The sequence below is a fragment of the Acomys russatus genome, chromosome 19 (assembly GCF_903995435.1).
Source record: "Acomys russatus chromosome 19, mAcoRus1.1, whole genome shotgun sequence".
In the NCBI taxonomy this organism is placed as follows: Eukaryota; Metazoa; Chordata; class Mammalia; order Rodentia; family Muridae; genus Acomys; species Acomys russatus.
This window is the reverse complement of record NC_067155.1, coordinates 39,593,429-39,619,571: the sequence shown is the minus strand read 5'-3', so window position 1 is coordinate 39,619,571 and position 26,143 is coordinate 39,593,429. Positions and strand designations below refer to the sequence as shown.

General features: G+C 51.1%; 1 protein-coding gene across 2 annotated transcripts; it reads left to right on the top strand.

Annotated features, from left to right (window-relative positions):
- Ephb4 (EPH receptor B4) lies at positions 1-26,143 on the top strand. Of its 2 annotated transcripts, none has more exons than XM_051161236.1 (17): positions 1-545; positions 4,142-4,212; positions 4,354-4,641; positions 8,019-8,415; positions 11,212-11,367; positions 11,944-12,276; positions 13,620-13,744; positions 14,600-14,765; positions 17,209-17,311; positions 17,734-17,798; positions 17,902-18,015; positions 19,051-19,298; positions 20,928-21,143; positions 22,439-22,588; positions 24,091-24,284; positions 24,477-24,632; positions 25,830-26,143. In XM_051161236.1, exons 1-17 carry the CDS (start codon positions 494-496, stop codon positions 25,957-25,959), a joined length of 2,964 nt encoding a protein of 987 aa, XP_051017193.1. In that variant the 5' UTR covers positions 1-493; the 3' UTR covers positions 25,960-26,143. The 2 variants fall into 2 exon arrangements, with proteins under 2 accessions (XP_051017193.1, XP_051017192.1); XM_051161235.1 differs by having other exon boundaries at positions 13,593-13,744.

The following is a 26,143-nucleotide window of genomic DNA, read 5'->3' as shown; positions in this document are numbered from 1 at the left end:
GACTCAGTCTCAGCTCGGCCCAACCCTGGCCCAGCCTGTCTCCTTCCCGCTCGGTCCCCACTTTGGCTTCTACCCTCCTTGACTGCGACCGGCCCACTCTGCCCGGCTGTGCGAGAGCCACCAACTACTCCTGGGAGCGAAGGAGACCGCGACCAATCGGCCCACCCCAGCCAGCCAGGGCGGGACCCCCGAAACCCCGGAGGGACCCCTAACTCTCAGCCACGTCCCGATCTCCGCCCGCCCAGCGACGGCCACTGCCAGGACGTCCCCCCTCAAGGCTGGCCTCCCCGCGCGCGCGCGCTGCAGCGGGGACGTGGGGGCCGCACCTGAGCGCGGGTGCCCGGTGCGCCCGCATGGGCCATCGTTGAGAGGCCCCCGACGGAAAGTCCCAGCAGCAGCAGAGTCGGTGTGCACCCGCCCAGGGGAGGGTCAGACCTGGGGGGGCCAGGGCCCCCCAAACTCGGATCTTATTCAGCCAAAGTGAGGCGGCGCCATGGAGCTCAGAGCGCTGCTGTGCTGGGCTTCCCTCGCCACTGCTTTAGAAGGTGAGTTAACTTGGGGGGTGCGCCCCTGTTTGGGGGATCCCCAAAGTTGTACCTCAGAGTCCAGAAGCTGGTCTCTCCCTGTTGCAACTCTGGCACCCCTAGACATTTCGGACCAATAGCGCTAGAAGGAGAGGGGGCGGGGGAGGAGGCGGCCTGGCGGGGAGTGGGGTTTTTCTTTTGTTTGGGAGAGAGATGGAGTCCAGAGCTCAGACCCGGGACCTTCTCCTACCCAGCCTTCTAAACTCTCAGCTCTAACTCCAAAGGCCCTTGGCAGCCTTTCTTTTCCTGCCCATCCTAATATTCAAAACTATCCCCAAAGTTTCTAGCCATCCTCCACCTCTGGCCAAAAAGTTCTCGAAGGGGCACTTGCCGACGAGGCAGACTCTAGACCCCAGCTAGGCCGTAAAACGACCCCCCCAACACACACCAACTCCTTAGCATTCACACCTGGACCCTACAACCGCACACCCCAGTCCGTATGACCCCCGTATGGCCCCATCTGCAGCCCCGCTCTTGAACCCCAAACGGCTGGCCAGGCTACAGACCTCGTGCTGGCTCTCTTGTCGTGTTTTTCTCTAGGCTGCACCCCAACCTTTTGAATGCCATTTAGATTTCAACTTTTCCCAAGCCTGTGGCTTTCTTCCAGCCATACGAGCCCGCAGAAGCTTCCTAACACACTGGTCTGTGTCGCCCTAATTCACCCCAGCTGGCCATCTCTTAGCCCGCCTCAGATTTCTGGTTTTCTTTTCTTCCTTTCTTTCTTTTCTTCTTCTTCTTCTTCCTCTTCTTCTTCTTCTTCTTTTTTTTTTTTCTTTCTTCCTTTTCCTGTATTCCTCTCCAAATGCCTCTTAAAGATCTGCTAGCCCCTCACTCCTCATTCCCTCTTGGGGCTGCCTAGGATTTGTAAAACTCTCCCTCTCCACCCCCCCCCCTGCTTTCCTAATCTCTTTTCAATGAATTTGGCTCCCCCCCCCCACAACCTCCCTTGCTGCTTAGAATCAAAGGAGTATATGGGAGTGGACCATGGGAGTGGGAGGGGGACGGGTTCGGTTGCTGAATCGGAGGAATCAAAGGAGTTTGGAAAATCCTGCTCCCTCTAGGCTGTGGGCTAGTTCTGGGGTGATCAAAGTAGGAGAGTGGGAGGGTGGGAGGGGGTGAGGGGGACGCTTTGGGCTCCAGGAGACGAGGAAATCAAATGGGCAGAAAACTCCCTGAAGTGTGTCAGGAGGGAAAGACAGATGCCAACAGGAAAGGTCCCTTCTCACGTGTGCTACCTGGGTGCTTCTCACCTAACCCCTTCCCCGGGGCCCAGCCGAGGGCTTTGGTTTTACTGTTATCCTCACCCCCCACCCCAGTCGCCCTGCGAGAGCCAGATCCCTCTCGTATCCTCATTTTTTACAAATAAAAGGCCGGACCTTCAGAAATGTTCAGTAGTTTATCCAAGGCCACGTGACCCCCACCCCCAACCCCCCCAAAAAGGTGTAAACTGAGAGACGGTCCCTCGGGGAACCTACAAATTGAGTTGATCAGCCTGAGAAGGGTAGAGGCGAGGGTGGGTCGGGGAACTGATGGGCTGAGGTGAGCTGGAGGCAGGGAGGTCTGAGATGCGTGCAGAGAAAGTGAGGCTGAGTTCGGCTTAGCAGTCTAAAGAGCAGCCCTGCAGCACAGACAGTGTGTAAATTGGAGACAGGAAAACACTATCCAGGCTGGAACAATGGAGGGGTGGAGACGGCAGCCTCCGTCCACCCCCCTCCCAGAACCCCGGGCATCCTGTCCCCGATGTGCTCTGTTGTCTCCTGCCACCCAGTCGAAGGGCCCCCTAGGCTGGCTTTGCCTCCAGCTGGTCAGGTTCCTGCCTGCCCCCTGCACCCAAGGACGTCACCGGGAACTTTGAGGCCAATGTCTCACTCACCCACCCTATCTTCCCGTCACCCCTTCCTTCTCTCTTGCAGCCCCAAAGGGGAGGGCGGGACCTGGTCCCAGGTGTTCTTCTGGCTCCCCTGAAGGCTCACTCTCAACACCCATGTGGTTCCCAGACTCCAGCTCCCTCCCAGGCGGTCCTATCCTCTTCAGGGGATTTCAGCAACCGCCTCTCTCCTCTTTGTATTGCCAGAGGCCTCAGCACTTCGCCTAATCTTCTACTCAGGTCTGAGCCCTGGCCTTATTGCCAGAGGCCTTAGCATTTCTAATCTTCTACTTGGTCAGCGCCCTGTCATTCCCCCCCCCCTCCACCCGAAATGATCCCAGAGCCCTGCCAGGTGTGTTCACACACACACACACCCTACCCACCCCACCCCAATCTCCTCCTTTCTTTCTCCTAACCAACTCCAGATGTGGTAAGGCCTCTCTGCTGGAGCCAGGCGGGAACCCAAGAGTCCCCCTGTTTCCAGAACTTTACTCCTCAGATGGTAGCAAGTGGGGGGAGGTGTTCTACTTCAGGCGAGGGCACCACCTTGGAGGAGGAGGAGTGGGGTGTCTGGTGTGAAAAGGGGGTGGCGACTGGGGAGGGGACTAGAGTTGGGATGGAAGCCAATTTTGGCACTTTGGAGCGGGATTGCAGGGGGGAGCCTGAGGCAGGCCTTTAGGGAGCCTTAACCTGTAGCAGCCGTCCCCAGCTCCAGGGGGCAAGGCCGGGATGGGGGTGGGCGGGAGGGGTTGTCCTGTTTTATTGTTGTTGTTTCTAGACAGGATCTCATATAATTCTGACTGGGCACAAACTCACCAGGTAGTGGAGCCTGGCCTTGAATTCTTGATCTTTCTGTCTGCACCTCTCAAGCGCTGGAATTATAAAAATGTGCCATGTGCCCAGGACACACACACACACACACTCCCTTCCCTTTCTGTGTTTGTGTGTGTGTGTGTGTGTGTGTGTGTGTGTGTGTGTGTGATGCTGGATATGAAACCCAGAGAAAGACTAAGCACGCTGAGCCAGCACTGCCGCTGAGCCATGCCCGCCCCTGACAACTGCTGTGATAAAACCCAAGGGCCACCTTCTTCTACAGGTCCTTGAGTTGTGGCCTTTTACCTCCCAGCATGGGGTCCCCTCCTTCTCCTGGGCACAGCCCCTGGGGGGGAAGCCTAGAAGCTGTTCAGTGCCTACCAACTGCTGACGGTGGGGTTGGCACGGGAACAGGAGTTATGTGTGAATCTAAGGGCTGTGGGACGGTGAGACAGTTTAGCACGGAAAGATGCCCCCAAGACCGGCAACCTGCTTTTGATTCTCAGCAAGTGTGCACACGAAAACACACACACACACACACACACACACACACACACACACACACACACACGATTTCCTTTATGTAAGGATGGGGGACAAAGAGAGAAATGAGTTCTCTTGTGCCATGGTACGTGTGTGGCAGTCAGAGGACACCGTGTGAGAGTCTGCTCTCCCACAAGTGGGTCCCAAGGATGAAACGCAGGTTTGAGGGCTCGGCGGCTAGTGTCTCTATCTCTTTAAGAAAATAAACGTTGCTACCTCCTAGAACTAGAAAGAGAACCCATTTCCTCTCATTCCTGTTTGTTCCCAGCAAGCTCTTGGCCCTAATCTCTCTCCCACACCTCCCCAAAGGGCTGACTTTGTCTCTCTGTCTTAGAGACCCTGTTGAACACAAAACTGGAAACTGCGGATCTGAAATGGGTGACGTACCCGCAGGCAGAGGGCCAGGTAAGAGGAGCATCTCTGGTGACCCTGGACGGGAAGTGAGGCCTGGAGGTCGTAAGGAAGCACCCCCTGAGATACTCGCTTCCCGGTAGCCACTCCAACCCTTGCTGGGGGCCCTGACTGACAGCTCCCATCTCTGTGCAGTGGGAGGAGCTAAGCGGCTTGGACGAGGAACAGCACAGCGTGCGCACCTATGAGGTGTGCGACATGAAGCGGCCCGGGGGCCAGGCACACTGGCTGCGCACTGGCTGGGTCCCGAGGCGAGGCGCTGTCCACGTGTATGCCACGCTGCGGTTCACCATGATGGAGTGCCTGTCCCTGCCGAAGGCCAGCCGCTCCTGCAAGGAGACTTTCACCGTCTTCTACTATGAGAGCGAAGCTGATACAGCCACGGCCCACACGCCGGCCTGGATGGAGAACCCCTACATCAAGGTAATAACAGTGGGGCTCAACAGCCTTTCTAGGGCCTTTGGCGGGATCGTTGGGGGCTGGAAGCAATTAAGTCTAGAGAGTTGGAGCTGTGGGTGGATAGAAGGGTGCGCGGCCTTTCCTGTGTAGGGAGGTCCAACTTGAAGCTGCTTTCCCGACGTCTCTGCAGAGCTCCGCACCGGTGCTGGGCCGTTCCTTTCCTTCTCTGTCAACATCGGGGACTTCCCACACCACCAGATCTGTACATCAGCTGCTACTTCTCACTGCCACCCTCTTTCTGGACCCTCCACACGAGTCGTTTTGTCTCTTTCCTTTTCTATGTTGAGACCAGAGTCTTGTGTAGCCCAGGCTGCCCTCAAACTGACTGCACAGCTGAGGCTGGCCTTGAACGCCTGATCCTCTTGCCTCCACCTCCTGAGTGCTGGGCTTATAGGTGGGTGCCACGGTCCTTGGCTCCTGGCTGCCCCTTTTTAAAAATTCATTCACTTGTTTGTTGTTTGTTTGTTGCTTTTTGAGGCAGAGCCTCCCTATGTAGCTCTGCTTGTTCTGGGACTCGCTGTGCAGACCAGGCTGCCTTTGAACTCCTCAAAAGTACTGGGATGAAAGGCATGCGCCACTATGCCTGGCCACATTATTTATTTACTTATTTTTATGTGTATGATTGTTTTGTTCCAGTGTATGTGTGTGTGTGTAGTAGGGGCATCCTGGATCTGATGGTTGTGAGCTGCCACGTAGGGTGCTGGGAATCAGACCCAGTCCTCTGTAAGGAAAACAAGCGCTCTTAGCTACTGAGCCGTCTCTCCAGCCCTGTCTCTCAAATTCCAGTTTCCAGCCCCAGCCACACCTTGCCTTCCTAAAAGCTGAGATAACTGCCGTGCAGCCCAGGCTGCCTTTGAAACTGCTGGACTCAAAGTGAGCCTGGGATTCAGGCCCCTCCACTGTGTTCACCCAGGGAAGGTTCCAGAACCTGAGAACCTGAGCTTTGAGGGCAGAAGGAACCCCGAACTAGCCTGATCCTCCTGCCTCCACCTCCCAAATGTTGGGATTACAGGTGTATGACACCCTTCTTGACATTTCCAAGCGTTTGTCTGTCTGTCTGTTTATTGTGTTGCATGCGCGAATATGCCACAGTGAGAGTAAGGAAGTCACTCGGAGAAACAAGTAGTCGCTGTTTTCTCCTCATCTCACTTGTGGCAAGCATCCTTTACCTCATGAGCCATCTTACCAGCCCTGGTTTTTGTTTGTTGTTGTTGTTTTTTTTTTTAATTTTTAACTGCTGTTGGCTGGTTTAAAAAAATACTAGATTAATTGTTTTACATGTGTGGATGTCTCGCCTGCATGCATTCATGTGCATAGCATGTGCTTGCCTGGTGCCTGAGGAGGATAAAAGAGGGTGTTGGACTCCCTGGAACTGGAGTTAAATATGCTTGTGAGCCACCATATGGGTGCTGGGCATCGGCAGTCAGTGCTCTTAACTGCTGAGCTATCTCTCTAACCTGCGTGGTTTTTCTTTCCTTTCCCTTCCCTTTCTGTTTTTTCAAGTTTTCTGTATTTATTTATTTATTTCTTGAGGTCGAATCTCTCTCACTATGTAGATCAGAGATCTGTCTGCCTCTGCCTCCTATTTATATTTTCTGTGTATGAGTGTTTGTCTGGGCACCACGGGCATGCCTGGTGCCTGAAGAGGCCAAAACAAGACATCATAATCTTGTGGGAATGGAGTTACAGACAATTGTGAGCCACCAAGTGGGTGCTAGGAATGAACCTCGGTCCTCTGCAAGAGCAGCAAATGCCCTTAACTGCTGAGCCATCGCTCTAGTTCCTTTTTGGTTTTTGAGGCAGAGTGTGACATATAGCTCAGGCTGGCTTCACACTGTCTTATGTAGCCCCGGGTAACCGGAAACTCCGGATCCTTCTGCCCTCTACTTCCCCAGTGCTGGGATTACACATGTGGGTTAGAGACTATACCCAGGGCCTCCTGTGTGAGCCAACTTAGCTACATCTCCACCCCTAAAAGATGAATTCTTCTTTGTACAAATCTTCACCCACAATGAGCTATTGATTGTCCTTGGGATGCCAGCGTCTTAAGGTGAGGAGAATCTTAGAAGCGACCGACGCCTCTAGGGCTGATGGCTGTCCTTGCTCTGGCTCCTGCAGCACACAGTCACCTGCCTGTCACTTCTGTGGTTCTTCTTGGTTCTGAGGTCATGGTGTAGGCATCTGTGAATATTCCTAGAACGAATGAATGATTGGGAAATTGAGACGGGACAAAGTTGGAAGCAGCATAGCTCAGCAAGGGTTAGTGGACGGCAGAGACGTGCAGATGGAGCTGGGGCAGGTAGCGCGAGGGGTAGACTGTCGGCTCAGCAGTCACGAAGTTCTAGGGTAGATACTGAGCATTGCATAAATAAGCAGAGTGGAGCCTGCCTGTCCTCCCAGCAGCTCACGTGAAAGGTGGAAGCAGGAGGATCTCTTGAGTTCAAGGCTAGTCCTATCTACAGAGTCTGTTCCAGGACAGCCAAGACTACACAGAGGAACCCTGTCTTAAAAAACCTTGGCTACAGCCGGGTGGGGTGACACAGCCTTTAATCCTAGCACTTGGGAGGCAGAAGCAGGTGGATCGCTGTGAGTTCAAGGTCTACTAAAGCAAGTCCAGTCCAGACAGACAGAGAAACCCTGTCTCGAAAAGCCTAAAAAACGGGCTGGAGAGATGACTCAGAGGTTAAGAGCACTGACTGCTCTTACAGAGGTTCTGAGTTCAATTCCCAGCAACCACATGGGGGGCTCAAAGCCATCTATAATGAGATCTGGTGTCTTCTGGTGTGTAGGTGTACATGTAGGCAGAACACTGTGAACATAATAAATAAATAAATCTTAAAAAAAAAAAAAAAACCCTTGGCTACATAACAAGTTAGAGACCAGCTTGGACTACAAGAGACTGTGTGTGTGTGTGTGTACGTGTGCGTGCAAATATGTGTGTGTGAGCACATACATGTATATGTACAAATATACACATAAACACATAAACATACATACATGTGTATATAATTATGTACATGTATGTATACGTGTATATGTACATTTATCATATACAAATTATACATATATGCTGTGTATATGTATAAATACATGTGTGTTTGTATGTGTGTATATATTTGTATATATATTTATACATAAATATGCACACACACATATATGCATATATACATATGTATATATGTATAAACACACACACATACATTACATATTGCGAAAGGTAGGAAGAAGGTTCTCGAACAGGAGCTGAGATCATTGAAGGGATCTGCGAAGAAGGTAGTCAGCCCACCAGAGATCCTCAGAGGACCTGGGACGGTGTTGGTGACCCCTGCTTCTCCTGGCAGGTCGACACGGTGGCGGCAGAACATCTGACTCGGAAGCGGCCCGGGGCCGAAGCAACGGGGAAAGTGAACATCAAGACGCTGCGCCTGGGTCCGCTCAGCAAAGCGGGCTTCTACCTGGCTTTCCAGGACCAGGGAGCCTGCATGGCCCTGCTCTCCCTGCACCTCTTTTATAAGAAGTGCTCCCGGCTGATCACGAACCTGACCTACTTCCCCGAGACTGTGCCTCGGGAGCTCGTGGTGCCCGTGGCGGGGAGCTGCGTGGCCAACGCCGTCCCTACCGCCAGCCCCAGTCCCAGCCTCTACTGCCGGGAAGATGGTCAGTGGGCCGAACAGCAGGTCACCGGCTGCAGCTGTGCGCCGGGGTACGAAGCCGCCGAGGGGAATAAAGTATGCAGAGGTGAGAGTGGGAGTCCCCAGAGATTTTTACCTGTCTCGGGTGGGGCTGTCGCGCGCGTCTCCTTCTGGTCTTATCCCTTAAGATTCTAGGCATTTTCCTTTCAACTTCAGATTTTATTCTTAGGATGGTAGGAAGTATTATTTAGAATTTAGTTCGTTCTATTGGTTGGTGGGTTGATTGGTTGTAGGCTCTAGAGGACGACTTGCCGCCGGGGTCTGTTATCTCTTCCACTAAAGTGGGTCCCAGGGAACCAGATTCACGGGCACCTGTGTCCAGCCCTTAAGTTTCCCCACTCTGAGCTGACCCTGTTTCCTCAACACTCCGTTCCGGGAGGTAGGAAAGAAGCCCTAGTGGGCGACGTCTTGACTATTATTCTAACTCTGTCCACCTTGTCTGCTCTCTGGACACTGTCTGGAGGCGGCGGGGAGGTCGGACTGTCACTGATAGCTGGGATACCTTTGGGGGTTGAGGAAAAAGCCTTTATGATCTTGTTCTTTTTGCTGGGAATTTCCTGTCATTTGCTGATACGAAGAGGTGCCTCTCTGTCCGAGGAATTCAGTTTTGTTTGTTTGTTTGTTTGTTTTTTGTTTGTTTGTTTGGTATCACTGAGGATTTGAACCAGGGCCTTGCATATGCTAGGCAAGCTCCCTACCACCTGAGCTGTATACCCTCAGCCTCAGCCTTTTGATTACTTTTTTGGTGACGGTGATTTGGTTTTGGTTTTGTTGTTATTATTTTTAAATGTAGGTGCTAGAGATTCAAGCTCGGGTCTTCATTGTTTGTGTTTTGTTTTGTTTTGTTTAGAGGTTTGCCTGTTCTGTGTATGTTTGTTGCGGTGGAGGGGGGGTGGCTTGTGCTGCCAAGGCGGTTTTGTGGTCAGAGGTCAGAGGTCAGCTTGCAGGCGGTCAGTCAGGTCATGAGACTTGGTGACAAGCTCTTTTACCCCTTTAACAAGCTCGCCATCCCTTAAACGACTTGGTTTTCACAAGCATCCACCTAAAATTAGCCAGTCATTACTTTTGGAATGTTGGCGACGTCCCTGCATCTGGATTGGGAGCTGAGGTTTTACATACCATCCTAAACACAGGACTTCACACAGCCTGTTCTGGGTGCTGCAGCAAGCCAAAACTTTGTCCTCTGCTGATGACTTCCGTTCCAGAGGTCCTAAGGCCGGGCCGCTGCATCTCTGGGTTATTTTGTTTGTGGTTTTTTGCTTTTGCCCTGACAGAAGGTCTTCGTGACTAGCCCAGGCTGCCTTCCAGCCCAGAGTTCTCTCGCTTTAGGCTCCTGAGTGTATCACCCGCTCAGCTTCTATCTTGTTCGTTTTATAATCTAAAAGATCGTTTGTTTGTTTAAGATAGAGTTTCTCTGTGTAGCTCTGGCTCTCCTGGAACTTGCTCCACCACCGCCTGGCTACGGCTTATCTTTTAAATTGTGTGTATATGTGTATTACGTGTGGGTGGGGCATCACCTGGTGTTGGAGTTATAGTGGGTGTGAGTCACTCAGTGGGTGCTAGGAACTGAACTCCCATCCCCTGCAGGAGCAGTATGTGCTCTGAACCTGAGCCATCTCTCCAGCTCCTTATTTTTGTTTCTGAGAAATAGGGTCTCATCATGTATCCCGGGCTGGCCTTGAACTTGCAGTCTTTCTCTTGCCTCTGGCTTCCAAGTGCTCTGATTACAGGATGGGAAAGAAAGTCCGGCTTCAACAACTTGTATTTGGTAAAGGACAAAGGTGTGCAGTGTCACTCGCACGTGCTTTGTTTTAGTGCCTTGCACATCACGTGTTTGCTCTCTTGCGTTCTGTAGCGATCCCATGTATTTGGCAGTGTGCATTCAGAAATGTTCAGATGGCTGGGGATATGGTTGAGCGCTTGCCTGGCGTGCACAAAGCCCCTGAGCTCCGTCTTCTCCACTGCATACAACTGGATGTGGTGGTGCAGACCTGTAATCCCAGCACCTGGGAGGTGCCAACAGATAGATCGGCAGTTCAAGGTCATCCTCAGCTGTATATGAAATTTGAGGGCAGGCTTGGGTATGTAAGTTGCTGACTATATGTTAATTAATAATAAAATATTATGAGAGGGCTTCGCCATACTGCCGAGGTCAGGGGTAGGAAGAGTAAGAACACTTCCTTTAGGGGGATCACCCCCCTTTTCCTCCTAACTGGCTGGCCCCTCGTTTATTTCTAAACTCTGCGTGCAGGTTTGGTTTTTGTTTTAGAGTTGGAGATTCTTTTTAAAGCTTTAAAAAATGGCCAGACCTTTTATGTGTATGTATGTTTTGCCTGCATGTATGCATGCATGTCTGTGCACTGTGTGTGTGTTTGTGCACTGTGTGTGTGTTTGTGCACTGTGTGTGTCTGTGCACTGTGTGTGTGTGTCTGTGCACTATGTGTGTGTCTGTGCACTGTGTGTGTGTCTGTGCACTGTGTGTGTGTCTCTGTGTGTGTTTGTGCACTCTGTGTGTGTCTGTGTGTGTGTGTGTGTCTGTGTGTGTGTGTCTCTGCACTATGTGTGTGTCTGTGTGTGTGTGTCTGTGCACTGTGTGTGTGTGTGTTTGTGTACTCTGTGTGTCTCTGTGTGTGTGTCTGTACACTGTATGTGTGTGTGTGTGTGTGTGTGTGTGTGTCTGAAGTCAAAAAGGGACACTGCATCCCCTGGAATAATAAGGCACTGTGGCTTCTGGGAACTGAACCCAGGTCCTCTGGAAGAGCTGCCAGTGCTGTCAACCACGGAGCTAGCTCGTTAGTCTTCAGGGGGTGTTTTTGATCGACATGTTTGTCCTTTCCTTCAGCCTGTGGCCAGGGCACCTTCAAGGCCCAAATAGGAGAAGAGCCCTGCCAGCCATGCCCAGCCAACAGCCACTCTAACTCCATTGGGTCCCCTGTCTGCCTGTGTCGAATTGGGTATTATCGGGCCCGCTCGGACCCCCGGAGTTCACCTTGCACCAGTAAGTTCCCGTTGTTCAGGCAGGGGTGATGGACTTGTGATGTTGTCCTGTGTGTCGACTCCCCACAAGGTCCCTGATCTAATTTTCTGTGATAAGAACACCACGGTAAGAAACAACTTAAGGGAGGAAGGAGTTTATTTCAGCTTAACCCCAGGTACATAGTCCATCAGCGTGGGGAGGTCAAGGCAGGAACAGCCAGTCACATCGCATCCACAGTCAAGAGCAGAGAGAAACCGATGTACCCATGCTTGTTTGTTTGCTTGTGTGTGCTCAGCTCGATGTCTCTGCTCTTACACAGTTCAAGGGCATCTGCCTAGGGAATGGTGCTGCCCGCAGAGGGCTGGGTCCTCCCATGTCACCTCACTTAATCAAGACAGTCCTGCAGAGAGGAGCCCACAGGCCCACTCAATGTGGACAATCCCTCAGTGAGACTTTGCCCAGGTGATTTTAGCTTGTGTCAAGTTGCCATGGCTAGCCCGTCACAGGCCCCATGCTTCCCAGCTTTAAGCTCGCCGTTGACATTTTAGGAGATTATGTGGCTGTCTGTCCCCTCTACACTGGTCTCTTTTCCCACAGCCCCGCCCTCTGCTCCAAGAAGTGTGGTTCCCATTCTGAATGGCTCCTCCCTGCGCCTTGATTGGAGTGCTCCCCTCGAGTCCGGAGGCCGAGAGGACCTCACTTATGCTGTACGCTGCCGAGAGTGCCATCCCGGAGGCTCCTGCTTGCCCTGTGGGGGCGATCTGACCTTTGACCCCGGCCCTCGGGACCTGGTCGAGCCCTGGGTGTCAATCCGAGGGCTGCGTCCTGACGTTACCTATACCTTTGAAGTTGCTGCTTTGAATGGTGTGTCCACCTTAGCCACCGGGCCGGTTCCATTTGAGCCTGTCAATGTCACCACTGACCGTGAGGGTAAGAATGGGGGCACGGATGGGAGAGATGTTGGTGAATTGTTTGCTGAGCATGCAGAAGACCCTAGTTAGGTCTGCGGCACCACATAAACCAGCACTTGGCAAGTGAAAGTAGGAAAATCAGAAGTTCAAGGTTATCCTCAGCTAGAACATGGGACCGATTGGCAGAAAATAATGATTTTTAAAAAGCAGTAGAAGGGATGATGTGACCAAAGTATGTTATGTGTTCATATGGGAAAGTCATAATGAAGCCCTCTGTGTAGTTACTGTGCTCTAGTAAATTCTGAAAGAAGAAAAAGAAAGAAGAGGTAACACACTTGTAATCTCAGTATTTGGGAGTCGGAGGCAGGAAGACCAGGAGTTCAAGGCCAGCCAGAGCTATTACTTGAGACTCTGCCTCAAAGAGAGAGAAAGGGTGTCTTCATTACCTTTCTATTGCTGTATAGAGGCCATGGCTAAGGCAACTTAGAAAAGAAAGCATTTCATTTGAGGGTTTATAGTTCCTGAGGAATAGAGTCCATGATGGTTGTGGCAGGAAGCAAGATGGCGGGCAGACATGGTGCTAGAGCAGCAGCTGAGAGCTCACATCTTGATTTACAGGCACAAGGCAGAGACAGACAGACATACATACAGACACACACACACACACACACACACACACACACACACACACACACACACAGACTCAAACTGGAAATGGGTTGGAATTTTGAAACCTCCAAGCCCACCCCCAGTGACACATCTTCTCCAACAAGGCCACACCTCCTAACCCTTCCCAAGCGGTTCCACCAGCTGGGGACCAGACATTCTAATAGGGCCTCCTAGCCGGAAAATATTTTTCAAAGATGTATTAATTTGGCCGGGCGGTGGTGGCAGTACACGCCTTTAATCCCAGCTCTCGGGAGCCAGAGGCAGGCAGATCTCTGTGAGGCCAACGCCGACCTGGTCTGCAAAAAGCGAGTCCAAGGAAAACAAAAAACAAATAAACAAACAAACAAAAGATTATTAATTTATATGTGTGTGCCTGCATGTCTTTCTGTGAACCACGTGTTGAAATGCCCAAGGAGCCCAGAAGAGGGTGTTAGATCCCCTGGAACTGCAGTTACAGGCTGCTGTGTGCTGCGGGAAGAGGACGCTAGGTCTAGTCCATGGAGGAAGAACAAGGAAAACAAAAGCAGACCCTAAGGCTCACCACGGCCTGGCTCGGCAGTAGAACATTTGTCTAGCATGTACAGCCCCCCTTGACCACATCCCCAGTGCAGTGGGGGTGCGGGTAGGGGAAGAACTGGAAAAACTAATTGCTTGACTTTGCAGCAGGGCGCGTTGGGTTTCTTTCCCCTGCAGTGCCCCCTGCAGTGTCTGATATTCGAGTGACTCGGTCGTCACCCAGCAGCTTGATCCTGTCTTGGGCTGTCCCCAGAGCACCCAGCGGTGCTGTGCTGGACTACGAAGTCAAGTATCATGAAAAGGTGAGTCTTGCCTCTGTCCTGGGGAGGGAGAGAGTAGTGGGCATTGGCCCAGAGCTGAGATCCCTGATTTTGAAGACATCTGATGAGTATTGCAGTTGCAGGCTGTTTATTAACTGGACAGCCATGGGCCTGCTCTTGGGCCTCTTTAAGCCTCACTTATCCTTATCTATAAAATAGTTAGGATGCTATCAGGCACAAAGAACTGCTTAAAGGTTTGTCAGAACGGCTCAGTGGGAGAGCACCTGCCTAGAGTTCCCCAGTGAGTGGCTGGGGTGTGGCTCAGTGGTAGAACACCTGCCTAGAATCCCTCAGTGAGGGGCTGGGGTGTGGCTCAGTGGTAGAGCACCTGCCTAGAATCCCCCAGTGAGTGGCTGGGGTGTGGCTCACTGGTAGAGCACCTACCTAGAATCCCCCAGTGAGGGGCTGGGGGTATGGCTCAGTGGTAGAGCACATGCCTAGAATCCCCCAGTGAGTGGCTGGGGTGTGGCTCACTGGTAGAGCACCTACCTAGAATTCCCCAGTGAGGGGCTGGGGTATGGCTCAGTGGTAGAGCATCTGCCTAGAATCCCCCAGTGAGTGGCTGGGGTGTGGCTCACTGGTAGAGCACCTGCCTAGAATCCCCCAGTGAGGGGCTCTGGATGTGGCTCAGCGGTGCAGTGCTTGCTTGGCATGTGAGATGCCCTAGGTTTGAGTCCCAGCACCCAAAAGAGAAAAAAGTAAATCTGTTAGAATGATTAAAGGATACCACACCATAGAATAAGGTGGGAGGGGGAGGGAGGGGCGGGGGAAAGGAAAGAAAAGCAGCTGAGCAGAGGAGGAATATCTAAGGACCCATTCACTCCTCTTCCTGCACAGGGCGCAGAGGGCCCCAGCAGTGTACGATTCCTGAAGACATCAGAAAATCGAGCTGAGCTCCGGGGGCTGAAGCGGGGAGCCAGCTACCTGGTCCAGGTACGCGCACGCTCCGAGGCTGGTTACGGCCCCTTCGGCCAAGAGCATCACAGTCAGACTCAAGTCGATGGTGAGTCTGGGGTTTCTGGTGGAGATCGGGTGAGGGGTTGCCCCCCTACCAGATAGGTCTTGACTCTGTAGCCACAAAGTCTTCTCCTTGGTTTTTTGTTTGCTTGGTTTTTTTATTTGTTTGGTTTTGGTTTTTGGTTTTTCGAGACAGGGTTTCTCTGTGTAGCCTTGACTGTCCTGGACTCATTTTGGAGATCAGGCTGGCCTCGAACAGCAATCCATCTGCCTCTGCCTTCCAAGTGCTGGGATTAAAAGCGTGTGCTACCGCCGCCAGGCTTTTCTCCTTGGTGTAATCCTTTAGTGATAAGGCCTGGCCAACAAAGACAGCATGGAATATAGAGTAGAGAAATGAAATCCAGGCTCTGGCTGTGCAGCCCGCTGAGTTCTTTATCCTTAGCAGCCAGTGGACCCATGAGCTCCTGTTCCCTTTTCCAATAAGATAAGAAAAGCCATCCACCCTTTATCGCAGAGTTCTGAGGAAAAGTGAGGTGGCTCGTGCTTTTTTGTTTGTTTGTTTGTTTGGTTTCTCTGTGTAGTCCAGGCTGCCCTGAAACTTGCTCTGTAGACCAGGCTAGCCTTGAACTCAGAGATCCACCTGCCTCTGCCTCTGCCTCTGCCTCTCTTAGTGCTGAGACTAAAAACATGTGCCAACACTGCCTGGCATAACTCCATTAAACGGCTCATTCCTTCCTACTTCCCTTCATGGTTATTGAGACAAGGTCTTGCTATGTAGCCATGGAGATGTTCTAGAACTTGCAAGGCGAGGATCAAAGTTGCAGCAATCCTTCTTTCTGCCTTTGCCTCTCAAGTGCAGGGGATTGCAGGAGTGCCTCACCATACTTGGCCTCGTTCGTTCTTTCTTTCTTTCCTTCTTCCTTCCTTTTTAAAATCTTTCTTCCATTCCTATTCTTCTTATCTTTATTTATTTTATTATTCTTATTATTCTTATTCTTATTCTTCTTCTTCTTCTTATTATTATTATTATTTATTTTTGGTTTTTTGAGAGAAAGTTTCTCTGTGTAGCCTTGGCTGTCCTGGACTCACTTTATAGACCAGGCTGGCCTCGAACTCACAGTGATCCACCTGCCTCTGCCTCCTGCGTGCGTGCTGGGATTAAAGGCGTGTGCCACCACCCCCCAGCTTTTTTTTTTTTTTAATGCTTTTTAAAGGTTTTGTTTTATTTTATGTGTATGAGTACTTTGCATACATATATATTTGTGCACTGTGTGTGTGGAGTTCCCGTGAAGGCCACAAGTGGGAGCTGGAGCCTCTGGAACTGGAATTAGAGTATTTGAGTTTCTGCCATGTGGATTCTGGGAAGTGAACTCAGGTTCCCTGGAAGAGCCAGTGGTGCTCTTGGATGCTGAGCTGTCTCTCCAGACCCCTTTGTGGGGAGGGGGGGGGGGAAGGTAGGCTTCAAGACAGGTTTCTTTTGTAGTCCTGGATGTCCTGGACTCAATCTGTAGACCAGGCTAGTCCCTAGCTCACAGAGATCAGCCTGCCTCTGCCTCTCAAATTGCTGGGGTTAAAGGCGTGCACCACCATGCCCAGCTTTTTAGGTTTTTTGTTTTGTTTTGTTTTTTGTTGTTTTTTTCTTCCAGAGACAGGGTCTCATTGTGTGGCACAGGTTGGGCTATAACTTGGCGATCCTCCGGCCTCTGCCTCTTAAATGTTGGGGTTAAGGCATGGACCATCACTTTTGTCTTATTTTCCTTTGTACTGATGGAACCCAAGATCTTTCATATGCTAGACCAGTACTCTACCGCTGAGCTATATCCCGGAATACTACTACTACTATTATTATTATTATTATTATTATTTTCTTTTTTGTTTTTTCACAGGGTTTCTCTATGTAGTGTTTGCTGTCCTGGACTCGATTTGTAGACCAGGATGGCCTCGAACTCACAGTGATCTGCCTGCCTCTGCCTCCTGAGTGCTGGGATTATAGGTGTGCACTACCACTGCCAGCCCAGCCTTTATTTTTATTTTGAGATAGGGTTTTGCTAAATTGCCCACACTGACCCAGAACCTGCTATTGTAACCCAGGCTGGTGTTGAATGTTCTATCTGACTCTCACCCAAATGAGATTTTATTTTTTTTTAAAGGACACCAAAATGTAATACAAAATCAAAATGTCCCTGGATAGGGAGATGACTCAGCTTAATAAAGGACTTAAGTTTGTGTTCCCAGCCGTGATCGCATATGTACTGCATATGCACACACACACACACACACACACAAACACACACGCACACACATTTACACATCTCTAGCTGTAACAAAGCTTGCACACTTTCTCCACTGTCCTCAATCTGAGCTCGTTATTTGCTCGGCTTGTTGTAACCCGGCTCAGATCTCTTCTCGGGGGACCTCAGATAACATTGCTTGAAGTTGAAGTCAGGGAGTCAGGAACTCTGAGCTTTACGTCATCTCTTCTCCCCCAGAGAGCGAGAGCTGGAGGGAGCAGCTGGCCCTAATTGCAGGCACTGCGGTTGTGGGTGTGGTCCTGGTGCTGGTCATGGTTGTCATTGCTGTCCTCTGCCTCAGGTAAAGCTCTGGCCTGGGGAGTCCCATGGTCGGCCACCTGCCCACACACCCTTGGGCAGTGGTTCTCACCCTCCGTAAGGCTGCAACCTTTTGAAATAGTTCCTCATGTTGTCCTCCGCCCTCCGCCCCTGAGACATAAAATTAGTTTCTCATAACTTTCAGTCATTTCTTCATAACTAATTTCTCCACTGTTATGAATCATGCTGTAAATTATCTGACGTGCCACCCCAGTGATGGGGTCGTTTGGAACCCCTTGGGGTCCAGAACCACAGGTTGAGAACCGCTGCCCTAGGGCGAGCCTTCCCGTCTCTCTCACTGGTCTGTTCTCAATTGGAAGTTCCCAGACCCTGACTCCTTCGTTCTCTATGGAGGTAGCAATATTTAACTCCGCTTACTTTCTACTTCTTTTCTCATGGTCCCAGGAAGCAGAGCAATGGGCGGGAAGCCGAGTACTCAGATAAACACGGGCAGTACCTCATAGGACACGGTATGTGGGTCATAGGCAGGGGGGAGGAGGCTGTGAGCTAACAGGACGTCTCGGTCCAGAGGAATTTATTTCCTGGTTGATGGGCTCCCATGTGACTCCTTAGGTACTAAGGTCTACATTGATCCCTTTACTTACGAAGACCCTAATGAGGCCGTGAGGGAATTTGCCAAAGAGATCGATGTCTCCTACGTCAAGATTGAAGAGGTAATTGGTGCAGGTAAGAGGAAGGAGTTGGGGAGCTGGGAAGATGGCTCACTCAGTAGGGTGTCCTGCCGTACAAACACGAGGACCTGAGTTCGCTCCCCAGATCCTTGTGAAAAAGCTGAGAACAGCAGCACATGCCTGTAATCCGAGCGCTGGGGTGGGGGTAGGGGGACACAAAGAGGGACTGTGGGGACAGCTTGACCCTCAGTGCTCACTGGTCCCCCCAGCTTAGTCAAACTGATGAGCTCTGCGTCCAGTGAGAGACCCCTGAATCAACAAATGAGGTGGATTTCTGGGCGTGGTGGCGCACACCTTTAATCCCAGCACTTGGGAGGCAGAGGCAGGCGGATCGCTGTGAGTTCGAGGCCAGCCTGGTCTACAAAGTGAGTCCAGGACAGCCAGGGCTACACAGAGAAACCCTGTCTCGGGGAAAAAAAAAAAAGAAGAAGAAGAAGAAACAGGGCTGGAGAGATGGCTCAGGGGTTAAGAGCACTGTCTGTTCTTCCAAAGGACCCAGGTTCAATCTCCAGCAACCACATGGCAGCTCACAGTTGTCTGTAACTGCAGTTCCAAGGGATCTGATACCTTCATACTAATGCACTTAAAATAAAAGTAAATAATTATTTTTTAAAAATAAAATAAAAATGAAGAAATAGAGCCTGGTGTGGTGGCACACACCTTTAATCCCAGCACTTGGGAGGCAGAAGCAGGCAGATCTCTGTGAGTTTATGGCCAGCCTGGTCTACAAAGTGAGGCCAGGACAGCCAGGACTACAAGAGAAACCCTGTCTCGAAAAACCAAAAAATAAAAAAATAAAAAATAAATAAAAAGAAGAAACAGGATGGAAGAGTTAGAAGAAAACACCAGATGTTGACATATAGCAGCTATCAACCCGTAGCCTCCACATTGCACATATGCCTACATTCACAGGAACATGTACATACCACTCCCACATACAGGCACACACAAAAGTGGAAGCCTGGGCAGTGGGAATGAAAAAAATAGGTCAGGCCAGGAGGAGAACTGACTGTCCGCGTTCTTGTTCAAGGGGAGTTTGGTGAGGTGTGCCGTGGTCGGCTGAAGGCGCCAGGGAAAAAGGAGAGCTGTGTGGCCATCAAGACCCTGAAGGGCGGCTACACAGAGCGGCAGAGGCGTGAGTTCCTGAGCGAGGCCTCCATCATGGGTCAGTTTGAACATCCCAATATCATCCGCCTTGAGGGTGTGGTCACCAACAGTGTGCCGGTCATGATCCTCACTGAATTCATGGAGAACGGAGCCCTGGACTCCTTCTTGCGGGTGAGCCACCCTGGTCACCCTCACAACCACTGCGTGCTCCTGGGTGGGGGTGTCGCGCGGGGGGTAGTGGGGGGAGGCGGATGTCAGGAAGCTGGAAGAGCTGGGCTCAGAAAACAGGACAGAGCTGGCTTTGCGCCTGCAGTGCCAGCACTGGAAGAGCTGAGACAGGAGGCTTATGAGTTTAAGCCAGCCTGGGAATACGAAGCCACCAGTTCTAGGTCAGCTGAGACTATACTGTATAGCAAGACTCTACCTCCAGAAAGAAAGAGAAAAAAAAGTTAAATAGTTTCAGACATGAGAAAACAAAATTGAACCAGATCTTGAACAGTGACTAAATTACTTGATTGATTTCTTTTTGTACATTACTGAAGATTTATATATACTATATATGTTCTCTATTGCAGAGATACACTGAGGGAATCTAGGCAGGTACTGCACCACTGAGCCACGCCTCCAGCCCCTCACTGGGGGACTCTAGGCAGGTGCTCTACCACTGAGCCACACCCACAGCCACTGACTGGAGGATTCTAGGCAGGTGCTCTACCACTGAGCCACACCTCCAGCCCCTCACTGGGGGATTCTAGGCAGGGGCTCTACCACTGAGCCACACCCACAGCCCCTCACTGTTCTTTTTGCATTTACACACAGTTGGTCTGAGACACTTTCCTCATTGACAGGCAGCTCAGAAAGCACTCATAACTGGCCCAACTCTGCCTGCCAAATCTAAGGACTTTGTTAGAATAAAAATGTTAGCTGGAGAGGCAGGCGTGGTGGCACACGCCTTTAATCCCAGCACTGGGGAGACAGGCAGGCGGATCGCTGTGAGTTGCAGGACAGCCTGGTCTACAAAGCAAGTCCAGGACAGCCAAGGCTACACAGAGAAACCCTGTCTTGAAAAAAACAAAACAAACAAACAAATAAACAAATGTTAGCTGGAGCCATTAGTGGTGGCTTGACCTGTAATCGCAGAACTTGGGAGGCTGAGGCAGGAGGATTGCCACAACTTTGGGGTGGCTTGGGCTACATATTGAGACTCTGTCTCAAAAAAAAAGGGGGGGGGGAATAATTAAACGTGCTGATTAGAATCAGAGCATCGTGGCATATAAGATATATATATAAAAACTGAGGCAGAAGAATGGACTTTTCAAGACCAGCCTGGGCTGCATAGTAAATCCAGGTTAACCAGACAGAAATATCAAAAAGAAAGCAGACTGGGGTGTAGGACGTGGCCTTTAAAAATATCTCTTTATAATCTGGGAGTGGCTGAACATACATCTTTAAAACAAAACAAAAGCAGCAGGCATGGCAGTGCATGCCTGTAACCCCCGAGGTTGGAAGATTGACACAGGAGGATTGCCATACATTCCGCACCATCCAGGGCCACATGAGCAGAACTTCGCACCAAAGGAAAAACCAAAATAATGAGGCATGATGGGAAACTGTGGTATGGTGTTCTGCTAGCCGGCAGAGTTTAGTAAGAATAATTGCGCTGCCTGGGAGAATTGAGCTGCCCTCTAGGTCAGCGGGGGAGCGGGTATATAGGTGACAGCTGCGGTGAAGGAGTGGCAAGGAGGGCCAGCCGTGGGTGATCCACCCTAAACAAGCCATTCTCCCCTGTCTCCTCTCCAGCTGAACGACGGGCAGTTCACGGTCATCCAGCTGGTGGGTATGCTGCGGGGCATCGCCTCGGGCATGCGGTACCTGGCCGAGATGAGCTACGTCCATCGAGACCTGGCTGCTCGTAACATCCTGGTCAACAGTAACCTGGTCTGCAAGGTCTCTGACTTCGGCCTCTCCAGATTCTTGGAAGAGAGCTCCTCCGATCCCACCTACACCAGCTCCCTGGTGAGCCCCGGGGCCAGGGATACCCTCTAAGCGCTCAAGCCCACGGGGGGAGGGGAGGCGGGAGGCGTGGTTGGAGAAACCGGAAGCGGAAGTCATGGCAACTTTGGCCCCCGGGAGGCTGAAGGAAAGTCAGCTTCCGATGTGTAAGAAAAGATCAGCTGTGGCGATGGGCGATTAGAGGCCAGAAAGAAACGAGACCAGCCAGGGAGTAGTGGCGCACACCTGTCACTATGGAGGTTGGGGGAGGGAAGTTGTGTGGGCCCTAGATAGAACAAAACAGAGAGAGACAAAACCAGATATGGTGGTGTGGACTTGTAATCCCAGCACTGGGGAGGTGGACGCTGGGGGATCTGAATTCATCTTTGTCTACACGGGGAGCTGGTGGCACGTATCTTACTGTTTCTAGAAAACATCACAAAACAAAATGGGAGAGCGATGGGAGTGGGATGCTAGAAGTAGGGGAGAAATGCAGAGTTGATTATATGGGCGGGTTGTGTCTTAGTTTCTTTTCCTATGGCTGTGATAAGTACACAGACTAAAATAACTTAGAAAGGTTTATTTTGAGAGCCAGGTGTACGCCTGTAATGCTGGCACTCAGGGAGGCAAAGGCAAGTGGATCTTTGTGAGTTCGAGGCCAGCCTGGTCTACAAAGAGAGTCCAGGACAGTCAAGGCTACACAGAGAAACCCTGTCTCAAAAAAAAAAAAAAAAAAAAAAAAAAAAAAACACCTAAAAAATAAAATAAAGGTTTATTTTGAACCCACGGTTCGAGGGGCAGCCCATTAGGGTGACAAAGCCAAGGCAGCAGGAGCTGGAAGCAGCTGGTCACATTGCACCCACAGTCAAGAAACAGAGAACAGGGACTAGAGAAATGGCTCAGTGGTTAAGAGCAGTGACTGCTCTTCCAGAGGACCCAAGTTCAATTCCCAGCAACCACATGGCAGCTCACAACCATCTGTGACTCCAAGATCTAACACCTTCACACAGACATACATGCAGGCAAAAAAAACCAATGCACATAAAATAAAATTTTAAAAAAAGAAGGAAAAGAAAGGAAGAGAGAACAGTACATGAATGCATGTGCTCAGCTCAGCTCACCTTTGTCCTTTTGATTAACTGCAGGCTCCCAGCCCAGGGCATGGCACTATCCACTCAGAGGCTGGGTCTTCCTACCTCCTTTAACCCAGTTAGGGTAATTCCTCTCAGGCATTGCCACAGGCTTGTCTTCTAAGAGTATGGTTGATGTTCCTGGGTCCTGCTGGTGCCTGGGTTCACCTTTTCCTCCTTCTTCCAAAGGGAGGAAAGATTCCCATCCGGTGGACCGCCCCCGAGGCCATTGCCTTCAGGAAATTCACATCTGCCAGTGATGCCTGGAGCTATGGGATCGTCATGTGGGAGGTCATGTCTTTTGGGGAACGGCCATACTGGGACATGAGCAACCAGGATGTAAGTATTCCGTGATGATACCAAGCTTTCCTGGGATATAGGAGTGGGGGGTAGGGTCCCCAGACTCTTCCCTACCCAGGTGTGGGACAGTGAGGGAGGCGAGGTTTGCATCCAAGAGTTAGCTGCATGAACTGAGAAGATGGGCTGGAGAGATGGCTCAGTGGTTAAGAGCACTGCCTGTTCTCCCAAAGGACCTGGGTTCAATTCCCAGCACCCACATGGCAGCTCACAACTGTCTGTAGCTCCAAGATCTGACACTCTCACACCAATGAACAGAAATTTAGAAAATTAAAGCTGGGCGGTAATGGAGCACGCCTTTAATCCCAGCACTTGGGTGGCAGAGGCAGGCAGATCTCTGTGAGTTCGAGGCCAGCCTAGTCTACAAAACAAGTTCAGGATAGTCAAGGCTACACAGAAAAACCCTGTCTGAAAAAAACAAAATAAATAAATAGACAGATAAATAAATTACTTTAAAAAAAAAAAAAAGGAGCTGGGAAGACTACTCAGTGAGTAAAGTCCCTGCCGTACAGGGATGAGGACCAGAGTTCAGATCCCTGGCACCCACATAAAAGCTGGGCACAGTGGTGCTCGTCCATAACCCCATTGCTGGGACTGTTAGAGGCAGTCAGCTCCAGGTTCAGTGAGAGACACTGTCTCAAGAAATAAAGTGGAGGGCTGGAAAGATGGCTCAGAGGGGAAACTGCTTGTAATGCAAGCATGTTCGGGTCCCCAGCCCCCATGTAAAGCGTGTGCCTGTAATTCCAGCACTTGGAAGGTAGCAATAGAGATCCTGGATCAAGCTAGACTAGGAAGCAAAAAGCTCTGGGTGCAAGGAGAGACCCTGCCTCGATATATAAGGTGGAGAGTGATTGAGGAAGACGCCTGGTGTCAACTTCTGGCCTTTCCATGGTCACCCATGCACATTACATATGCAAAAGAAAGGCAAGTGGAGGGTTGGAAGGTGGCTCAGTGGGCAAAAGCTCCTGCTGCCAAGCCTAACGACTTGAGTTCAATCCCCAGAACTGATACTGTGGGAGGAGATTACTGATTTCTTCAAATTGCCCTCTGACCCCTACATACGTGCTATTGCACATGTGCACCTACACAGACACACATACACACACACACACACACACACACGCGCGCGCGCGCGCGCGCGCTTCTACATGTAAATAAATAAATGGAATTTTAAAACAGAATAAAGTGGAAAGTGATGTTGGAAGATCCCCTACTGACCTTTGGCCTCCACATGTACACACACATATGAACACACACACACACACACACACACACAGAGTTGGATGCAGCGATGTTGGATTCGGGGATGGATGGAGGGCAGGGTTGTTGTGGGGGTGTTGCCAGCCAAGGCAGCTTTCATTCACCCAGGGCTCATGAATCTGTGCCTCTAGGTGGCTGTGGTTCCCACCCCAATATCCCTCAGATCTTTTGGTGAATGATTCTCTGAAGCCAGCTCCACTCAGTCCTCCCTCTCATCACTGTAGGTGATCAATGCTATTGAACAGGACTACCGGCTGCCCCCGCCCCCAGACTGCCCCACCTCCCTCCACCAGCTCATGCTGGACTGTTGGCAGAAGGACCGGAATGCCCGGCCCCGCTTCCCCCAAGTGGTCAGCGCTCTGGACAAGATGATCCGGAATCCTGCTAGCCTCAAAATCGTGGCCAGGGAGAATGGCGGGTGAGGATCCCAGAGAACAACCCCCTTCGTCCCTGACTCTGCCACCACCCACGAGTCCCTCTAAGTGGCCCTGGAGTGTCCACCCCTTCCATGGTATATGGGTTGGTTTGTGTTGGTCTTCCCAGGATGCTCTGACATGGTAGCTACCCAACTTAACACTTCTCCTCATCTTTATCCTCCTCCACCCCCCAGGGCCTCACATCCACTCTTGGACCAACGGCAACCTCACTACTCTGCTTTTGGCTCTGTGGGCGAGTGGCTTCGAGCCATCAAGATGGGGAGATACGAGGAAAGCTTTGCAGCGGCTGGGTTCGGCTCCCTTGAGGTGGTCAGCCAGATCTCTGCAGAGTAAGTGGAAGGGACCACAGTGAAGGCGCAGTCCCCAGAGGGTGCCTGGGAATACTGGGTATAGGAAGCAGAGACAGACTCTCAGGCTTAGGAGGGGCCTCTCGGTTCAACATCAAGGGCTATTAGATTGGTGGCTGGGAAGCACGCCCAGAGCTGCCCACCAAACAAATGGCTGTGGCAGAGACTCTGGATCCTTCCCGAATGGCAGTGTCCTGCTAGTGTTTGCTCTGGAGCCTTCTCAGGCCTGGGCCATCTCCCTTCCCATCTCCAGCCTGTATCTATCTTTGTCCTTCTATCTACATTCCAAACGCAGCTCTCACATTAATGTGTCGACTCTGGTTCTCTTTTCCCACCCATAAAAGGAGAAGACAGGACTGAGATTTGGAAATCCCTTCCCAGCTTTGATGTTAAATGGTTTTATGATTCTATCAACTCCCAAACAACTGTCCTCTTGCCTGCCTGCACTTGGAGCGCCTCCTTCCTCTCTGCTGTGGTCCTCTCCCGAGGCCTTTGCTTACCCCAGCTGTGGTGGTAGGAGGCTGCTGTGGTGGTTTATACCATTGTACTTGCCAGCTCTTGGGAGGCTGAGGCAGGAGGCTTTTTCAACTGAGCCTAGTGTGGAATACATATCAATACCTTCCAAGTAACCAGATAAAATAATATGTAAAAAAATTTTTTTTAAATCTCAAGAAAATGTCTGACCAGGCAGGTCCCCTGGCCTTAGCATCTTCCTTAAGCTAAAGCCCCCCCCCCCTAACTTTTACACCCTAGTTCTTTTTCTGTGTGGTTCTTTTTCTGTGTTGTTCTTTTTCTGTGTGGTTCTTTTCCTTATCTCTTTCTCCTCTAAGACAATTTCTGCAGCTCCTTCCCCTGAGCTCTCTTCGAGGCCGTTCTTTCCTTCCTCCACTGCAGCTGTGCAGTAGAGGCTTGGTGCCTAAATTCTGCCTTGCTTTTTTCTGTTGTTCTTTTGAGGCAGGGTTTCTCTGTGTAGCCTTGGCTGTCCTGGACTCGCTTTGGTCTTTTGTAGACCAGGCTGGCCTCAGTTTCATAGGGATCCGCCTGCCTCTGCCTCCTGAGTGCTGGGATTAAAGGTGTGCGCCACCACGCCCCGGCTACCTTGCTGTTCTTGACATTATCCTGCTATGGGCTTCCTGACTGGCTGGTCCCTGGACTCATCCAGCCTTCTGTTTTCCACAGGGACCTTCTCCGTATTGGAGTCACGCTGGCAGGACACCAGAAGAAAATCTTGGCCAGTGTGCAGCATATGAAGTCCCAAGCTAAGCCAGGAGCCCCTGGTGGGACAGGAGGACCAGTGCAGCAGTTCTGAGCTCCAAGGACTTACCACCCCAGAGACATGGGCTCCCCTTCTTCCCGGGGCAGAGTTGGATGGGGGCTCACAAGATGTGCCCCTCCCCCCATCACAGCCTCCCGTTGGATTGCACTTTGAACAGAGGGGGTTGGGAGTTGGTAATCTTGGAGACCCAGGATTTGGGGAATTGTGCCATATGGCA

Excerpts from the sequence above, each read along its gene's own strand:
- Ephb4 (XM_051161235.1), top strand. The coding sequence starts at position 494 with ATGGAGCTCAGAGCGCTGCTGTGCTGGGCTTCCCTCGCCACTGCTTTA. Across the intron at positions 546-4,141 it reads CCTCGCCACTGCTTTAGAAG|AGACCCTGTTGAACACAAAA; the intron begins GTGAGTTAACTT and ends TCTCTGTCTTAG. Across the intron at positions 11,368-11,943 it reads CCGGAGTTCACCTTGCACCA|CCCCGCCCTCTGCTCCAAGA; the intron begins GTAAGTTCCCGT and ends CTTTTCCCACAG.